The 8,685-nt window shown below is 35.9% G+C and overlaps 1 protein-coding gene across 1 annotated transcript; it reads left to right on the top strand.

The window, feature by feature from the left end:
* Positions 1 to 2,088: 2,088 nt before the first annotated feature.
* foxa1 (forkhead box A1) lies at positions 2,089 to 4,309 on the top strand. Its single transcript, XM_026286503.1, has 2 exons — positions 2,089 to 2,456; positions 3,076 to 4,309. The coding sequence occupies exons 1-2, from the start codon at positions 2,385 to 2,387 to the stop codon at positions 4,288 to 4,290; spliced, it is 1,287 nt and encodes a 428-aa protein (XP_026142288.1). The 5' UTR covers positions 2,089 to 2,384; the 3' UTR covers positions 4,291 to 4,309.
* The last annotated feature ends 4,376 nt before the right edge of the window (positions 4,310 to 8,685 follow it).

Below are 8,685 nucleotides of genomic sequence, written 5' to 3'. Positions count from 1 at the left end.
GACAAGGCAATGATGGTACTCTCTATCCATTCCTCCCTCCCTCCCTCTCTGTATCTGTCTCTCATGGGGGCTTTGACATGGTCTAATGTTCTTTGCTTCAAGGGCCATTTCATTCCGTCCTGTGAGGAATCGATCTGTGCTCAAATGGTGTGAGAGATCAGTGGAGATAATCCTCTGTAAGTGGATGATCAGTGCTGTCATTCGCTCATTAGCAGGTGTACAGTGGGAAATCTGACCTCTTTTTTATCTGAGCAAGAAGAGGAGGGAGATGCTGGGGTTTCCAGGTCCTTCCTAAATGCAGGACTCACTACCAAAATTAACAGCTTCCAAAGTTATTACCAGATTAATAATATTTCATCTGCTATTCGGTGAAACTTGTTCAGGTTCGGAAACACTTTTTTTTAACAAAAATGCATTGAAATACATGACTTTATCTGTAACTGTATTATATATTTTTAAATATTAAATTTCAAGTATTTCTATTAAATTATTTAAACAGCAATTGGTAGAATACATACATTTTCATGCATTATGATGTATAAATATATATTATTTTGTTTACAATAACTTTATGAAGTAAAACAAATTATAGTGTTTAATAAATATTTAATTATTTAATTATAATTAAACTAATTTTTAAATAGTTTCAGTAATTTACAATTATTGAAACAGCATGAATACTTTCAAGAATATTATTATTATTATTATTATTATTATTGAATAATGCTTAACAGATCGTTATTTACATACTGTATTACAAATAGGCCCAGTAAGAAATGTTATGATTTCATATATATTTTTTGTATGAACACGTTGGAACTATACATTTTTCTAAAGGTATATTAATGAAGAATAGGCCTATTATAAAGGATTACGTTATGAAAATTATAAATATTATAAAATATTACATTATGGTTCAACTGGGCTAAAGGCGTCCAGTGGTAAAAGGTGCCTTTGATATTATTTTCATCTAAAACACTAGATGGCACAAAAACGTGGCTAAGCACTTTCCAAAACATTCGCTTTTCAAGATGCACGTGTGTATTTATTTGTCTGATCGTTTACGCGATCGCGCGCAGCAATGCAAAGTTGACTTTGTTATTATACTTCATCTAATATTTTATGTTTTTTAAAATGTTGTAAAATTAATGCATATATTTTGAAACAAATGTCTTCTTTATGATTTTCAGTTTTGTTTAAGATAATTAAAGCAACAGTTGTTAAAAAACGAAAGAATGTGTAAAAGTATGGTATTTGGGGTAAAAAGCACCCCTGCTATTGAGGCCAAAGGCGCGCAGTAATTAACATGATTATTAATAAATGGCTGACTTTTCCATTTGTTGACATGACATGGTTAGATTAAGATGGTAAATATCATATATTATGTTGGGTGTCAGCATTAAAGATAATCACCATGTTTAGAATGAAACAATCATATTTAAAAACATGATATTAATCATATCAGATAATAAAATATCATTTTTGTTACTACTGTAAATATAAAGGCCTACTCTATTATCAGATCTCCTTCAACACTTTCAGAATCTTTACATATTAAAATAATTTTGTTTCTGTTTTCTAAAATATATATTTTTTATTATTAAACATTTTAATGACCGTATATTTGGAAAAAAATCTTTTATTTTTCAAAATAAGCAGAAAATAGTACTAACTTTTAGTTATTGTTTTAAACAAATAATTTAAACTTACACATTTATTATTATTTTAGCTGTAGTATTTTTATCAATACCGTGTGCCTTTTACCCCGTGTGTGAGGCCCATCATGCCACCAAGATTTTTTTTAAACAAAATAAACAAGTTGAAAGATTTATTTTCACACAAACTCTGTTGCTCAATTAATGTCCAATACAACGTATATATTTTTTCTGCAATTATACAATTTATGCGTAGTGAATATCGCATTTTTTCTTAAGGTGGGCCTTCAGCCCCGTTGTAATAAACGTTGCAATATTATAAATTAAAGTTATTATACAATAGAATATATATACACACACAATCCTAAATGTTAAGAGTTCTTTTTTTTCTTTTTTTTTACTTTTTCCTGTCATTAGTATTGTGAAATAAAAACACACGGGGCATTACTGTTTAACAACAGCAGAGTAGACGTGTTCCTGGAAAAAGGAGATCGATCCAGGGAAATGAGACAGAAAGTGGGCTGTACCGTGTTCTACGTAACAGACAGGGGAAGATCTCCAGTTCAGTCCCAACATTTCCTCACTTTACCCAAAGCCGAGCACAACATCCCACCAGTGACTGCGCGGTGCCAGGACGCGCGCGCACACACACGCACACACACTCACTCACACACGCACACACTGTGAGTCTGCGAACTGCATGTGCACGAGCTGCGGATTTCCTCCATAATGTTAGGCGCAGTGAAAATGGAAGGACACGAAACTCCAGACTGGAGCAGCTACTACAATGATGCACAAGAGGTGAGAGACGACTATTACTTCCATTCTGAGCTTGTGGAATAGCCAGATTGTTTGTTGCTGCATACACGTGAATAATTTGGCAACCGATTGAAACCGAGGCGCAAACAACTTTTAAAAAGACTGCAAAATAAATGTAAATATATATTCCACTGAGTTGTGATCTGAACCTTAGAAAAAAATCAACCCACTTGGTGGCAGTAGTGATGCCATAGCAAGTGGGTCACAATAGTCTGATATTAGAAGAGTTTAGCAAATAAAATTGTCTATCGAATTAATACAAACGATTTAAAATTACTAGCTGACAAAACAATTTTTTTTTTATCAAATTTATTATCGATTATGTATATATTACACATATTTACAAGATAGCCTACGTTTTATTAGACCAAATTTGCTTTATTAAGTTACATTCTATAAATCAGTCTATATTTTTACCATAAAATAAAACAGGTCACGCGCAACAGCAATTGAACATGTAATATTTCGTTTTTTTAAGAGCAAAGTAAAAACATTACCACATGTAAATTTAAAATTAAACTGTTCTCAAAAATTGCTAATATTTTTTATGTTCTAATACAAATATATTAGAGTACTAAATGCCACGATTTCTTTATTTCAGGTCTATTCTCCCATGACGAACAGCAGCATGAACGCTGGGCTGAGCTCCATGAATAACATGAACAGTTACATGGGCATGTCCACCAGTGGGAATATGACTTCCAGTTGTTTCAACATGTCCTACGCAAACCCAGCGCTGAGTGCGGGACTGAGCCCGGGCACCATGGCTGGGATGCCCCCGGGTGCCACCGGCGCCATGAACGGGATGAGCAGCGGCGTGGCAACCATGGGCACCGCGCTCAGCCCGTCTAACCTGAATGCCATGACGGCTCAGCACAGCTCCATGAACGCGCTGAACCCGTACTCCAGCATGAGCCCCACCATGAGCTCCATGACATACGCGCAGCCCAACCTGAACCGGGCCAGAGACAACAAGACTTTCAGGAGAAGTTACCCGCACGCCAAGCCGCCCTACTCCTACATCTCCCTCATCACAATGGCCATCCAGCAGGCTCCCAGCAAAATGCTTACCTTAAGTGAGATTTACCAGTGGATAATGGACCTGTTCCCCTACTACCGTCAGAACCAGCAGAGATGGCAGAACTCCATCAGGCACTCGTTGTCTTTCAACGACTGCTTCGTCAAAGTGTCCCGGTCGCCCGACAAGCCGGGAAAGGGCTCCTACTGGGCTCTGCACCCCGATTCTGGGAATATGTTTGAGAATGGCTGTTACCTGCGAAGACAGAAGCGCTTTAAATGCGAAAAAAAGTTGACGGACGGAAAAAGGTCAGATGGAAAGCGAGAGCAGTCGAGCGGCTCGGGCTCGCCGGCCAGCGACAGCACCAGCAGCAAACCTGGCCACATGGACTCGAGCTCCATAACCTCCTCGAACCAATCGTCCAGTCCTCCCAGTTTGGACCACAGGAGCTCTAGCACCTCCGGCTCTGAACTGAAGAGCACCGGCCCACAGGTGCACCCCGTGTCCACATCCCTGTCCTCGCTGCACTCAATGGCCCACGAACCCCAGCTGCACCTCAAAGGAGACCCCCATTACTCCTTCAATCACCCGTTTTCCATCAATAATTTAATGTCCTCTTCAGAGCAACAGCATAAACTGGAATTGAAAGCGTACGAACAAGCGTTGCAATATTCCTCCTATGGCTCAGGCATGTCTTCCAGTTTGCCCATGGCCGGGAGAGCCAGCATGGACCCTTCGGCTTTAGAGGCCTCTTACTACCAAGGTGTGTATTCCAGGCCTGTTCTTAATACATCTTAGTCAGTTGGCGACGAGGGGGGGGAAAAACAAACAAACAAAAAAACAAAAAAAAAACTTTATTTTATTTTTTGCATGCACTTGGTGCAAAAGAACTGTTACTTTAAAATATAACAAAATGTGTATGTGTATAATAAAATATTGTAAAGTGTTCCCAATGATTGTATATCCCAGTTATAAATCATTGCTAGTGTATTTAAATCATTTTGAGCTTGTAAAATACTTGTTGTGATCCCCAAACCATGTAGGTCCCCTTCGTGTTACAACGTGCACGAATGAAGGTCAACTTTGGTCTTATTGCTGGTATAAAAGCGATGGCCCTGTCTGTTGCAGATGTATTTGTATGTTGTCATTTTACTCATTATTTTTGGGGGTTTACTTACCTCGTTTTGACAAACAAACAAACAAACAAACAAAAAAACTTCCCAATCTTGTATTGAAATAAATTAATCCAAGGTGGAAATGCATTGTGAATAAAATATGGATTTCTTAATCAAGCAAAACGTTTGTGACATTTTTATACAAAGAGGTGAAATTAAGGCGCTTGTATGCATGCATCTTTCGTGAAAGTACATTCGCAATTGATAAAAAAAAAACTGATAATTTAACAAGAATATCTGATTTCCTTTATTTCGATTCGTTTTTTTATTATAATTATTTTATTTATTATTTTGCATCTGTATTTTTTGTGTCTAAGTTATTAAAAGCAATGCATGCTTAATTTAAAATAAATATAGAAATAGATGCTACTTTAATCAAATTGCATTCTTCTAAAGATGTTCTGCTCTCTGCGCCAGCTTTTGGCTGAGCCCGTCTGGTTTTGACTTGCTGTTGGTAAAAGACCAAGAGAAAATCCAAGTCTAACACACGCGCAGCCTCAAAGACTCGCTTCATAAAAGATCCGATCTCGTTTTAAATGGGATTTTAAACAATATCATAGAGAGGCCAAATCATCTTTTTGTGGAGCGTAACCTACATGATGGGCACGTGAACCTGAACAGATTTGACTTTGATCATGGTATTTTGTATACACGCATTTTGGCTGAGTAGCCGTGAAATTCATTTAATTATCTTGTAATTCCCCCCCGATGCGTAAATAAAATGGATAATTGACTTCAGGCTTGAGAAATCTCGATATGCGCAGGTTAAACAGCTGATATTTGTGCTTTTTCTTTTTAATTCAATTTAAAATTAAAGAAAACATTTTTTTCACCCTAAAGTAGGGTCGATTTATCTGATATTAAAGTTGAGCTCGCGACAGAAACATTTAGCCTAGTGGAGATGGAAAAGTTAACAATAATTGCAATAATCGACACAGGATTTTTTTTATTAAAATAAAAACTTATAATTTTAGAAAACCAAAATATACTTTTTGGGGGTAACGATCCAATATTGCAAGGATTAAAATCATACGTTTTACTGCATTTTTAAATAATCTAAATTACATTTTCTCCTTCTCACGTTATGTACATTATAAAACAGATTGTTTTACATTTTATATTTACTTAATGTCTAAATATCTAACAGAAATGCCTGCTTACGCATAACAAATAAATATTGTGAGGTTTATGGGATTGATTCAATAATAATACAAATCAAACTATAAATAAAATACAAATTAAAAATATTATACCATTAATTCTTATCATTTTAGTTAGCTCGTTATTCTCTTTAATGCACATATTTGAAAATAACTAAATTTCAGAGGCCATAAACCACATTGTTGTATTGCTACTTTAGGTGTGATTTGATCATGTATTTCTGGTTTTCACATAGCCTAATCAAATGCTTTATCGGAAACATTGTTTTCTTTAAATCATTTCCAAATTATATGCGTCTCTGAAAATCCAAGAGCAAACCAACAGTTTACAAGGGCAGTGGAGAAACATTTAACACATTTTAGGGAAAACTCTATACGAGTGCATTGAAATGAATAACAAACCGCTCGTTTATTTGCTATATAGTAATCGTATCATTTACATACTGGCATGTCTAATTTAGATATGCAGCCGTTTGCATGGGAATTTTATTGTTTGTAATTGACGCAGTGATTGTACAGGGCAACATTTGACGGTTTTATTTCTATATAACGCTTTTCGACATTTATGTTGCATTGCACAATTAGTGCACATCTTTAAACGAGCCAGGCTTAACATATGCGATCAGCAGGCAGCGTTCAAACTTATGTGGCATTTCTCGTTCCCCCGTCAAAAGCTCTGGCGCTTTCTTCAGCCTTATGGAGCAAAATTTCGACAACAATAAGCACGGCCCTTTAGTTCAAAGCGCCCATCAGCGGGTCTACCAGAAGACCTTTCTTCTCCCTCTTTTCATTCGGAGTTTGGAAAAGCACTACAGGGCCAAGGCGCTCCTAATACCTTCTGATGGGGATTGAATTAATTATCTCCAATAACACAATTGTGCTTGGCCAACGAAAAGAGCAAAGCAATACCCCTTCAGAATCACAGACACGAAAGAAAGGGCCTTTCAAAGGACGAGAGAGAAGAGGGATAGATCTCTATCCGACATCAGCTTTAGAAGCAGCTGCTTTTCCATCAAAAATGATATGGGAGAAGTTTATTAGAGCTTTGTGCCCCTCTAATATGCATCGAGCATGTCAGGTTGGTGGTCTCGCACTCCCCTCGCGCTGTTCCGTGTTTTGTGTCTTCATTATTCTACAGCAGGGGCTTTTGGATAGAAACGGCCAGTTGCTTTCGTTGGAGTTTCACTGAATAGTGGATTTTTTTATTTTTATTTTATATAATTTATTATTAAACGAATATAAGAAAAGTGCATTTGAAAGAATGCAATATTTCTAATAAGTAACGCTAAAAGTCTTATTTTACACTCTTAAAAATAAAGGTTATTAAAATATATATTTTTATTTATTTATAATAAAGTAAATTTAAAAGATTAGCAAATACGCTTAAATATGCTATTATGAAATTCTGGTACTCTGGTTTAAATTAATATTTACCTTATATTTAAAATGTATGATGAGAGGTTTTATTCAATTTAATTTATAAGGCTATCCATGTCAACAATGCGCAGTTTTAACATTCTAAACAACACAAATTTATCAGCTTGATCAGAACCTGGGAAAAAAACTAAAACGTCCCATAGAAAATGTGCACTATATTTGTATAAATAAACAGCTACTATGAGAAGGACAGAAGCAGACAGAGAAAAAGAGAGAGCTTGAAATATTTGGTGTCGTTATAGCAACCGGATCAGTGGCGCTTTTCTCTAAGGGTCATTCAATATGTGCAGCCGAAACACGGTTTTAATTAAAGCGTATAAAAGTTTTTTTGTAAGTCGATGAACACGCACACTGAATTTGGGGGTGGTAATGGTGCATTTCTCTCCACATGCCCCAATAAACACAGCCTCCAGCCTCCACACTCGCTCGGAACATCCACATCTCAAACAAATCTCTTACAACACGTACATCTCAAACAAATCATTTAAGAACGCACATCTCAAAACAAAAGTTTCCGGCCCAAAAAAGTTGCACCATCAAAGGGCAAGTGTTTTTCATAGGGATGTGGTGGGACACCCAGGTTGAGCCATCTCCACGGTAACCTATAGGAGGAAAATCGACAAGACTGTCCTGGTGTCGGGCGTTTATTTGAGGGGAGGGACACTCAGCAGCACGTCTGGCCTAAACAGCCCTTTTTTTATTCACCGGTGCATCTAACATATTTCTGAGTACATAATCGATCAGGCTGAAGAAGAGCTGTGCTGAAGAACGGACATGGAAAGGCAACATTAAGCATGCTTATATAATTGTTTGGTGTATCTAGTCATTGGTAAAGGTCGACAGATCTCTTTGGCCCATTTTATGTTTGTAAATTATCAGCATGGAAAGCAGTTCCCATTAAACACTCGCAACACATTAATAAGAATTCAAAGAATCATCAACCCCCATTTTTAAGAACTGCCATTCCCACTTTTTTTTTTTTATACAAAAAATGTTGGGAAATTACTTTTAAATTGTGTTTGCAACAAACAATACACATTTTAAAAACACATCGAATTTTTTTTAATTAAAATTAAAGAATAATTGTAAATATTTCAACAATATTTCACCCAGCACAATATTTAGTATATGAAACTTGAATTAAAAAGAGCATTATTTATTGGTTTGATTGAATAGTTGTGTTTAGAATATGATTATGTAGTTTTAAAATAAATTTTAATAAAACAAGATTTTGAAAAAAAGGGGAAAAAATTAAGACTGGTATTTCTCCTCAAAAAGACTTTTGTGCGAGTCATGTGAAACAAACAAATAATTAACAATTATACAACTGTATTCTCTATTGATGGACTGCATTTTAGAATTTATTATTTTTAAGAATTTATCATTTCTTTTATATATATATATATATATAACAACACTAA

Source organism: Carassius auratus, chromosome 17 (assembly GCF_003368295.1).
Source record: "Carassius auratus strain Wakin chromosome 17, ASM336829v1, whole genome shotgun sequence".
NCBI lineage: Eukaryota > Metazoa > Chordata > Actinopteri > Cypriniformes > Cyprinidae > Carassius > Carassius auratus.
The sequence above is the reverse complement of the archived record's forward strand: the minus strand, read 5'-3'. Positions and strand labels throughout refer to the sequence as shown.

What these genes read in the sequence shown, in the direction of transcription:
- foxa1 (XM_026286503.1), top strand. Translation starts at nt 2,385, where the DNA reads ATGTTAGGCGCAGTGAAAATGGAAGGACACGAAACTCCAGACTGGAGC. An exon ending in ACTACAATGATGCACAAGAG is followed by an intron (nt 2,457 to 3,075) that starts GTGAGAGACGAC and finishes TCTTTATTTCAG; the next exon opens with GTCTATTCTCCCATGACGAA.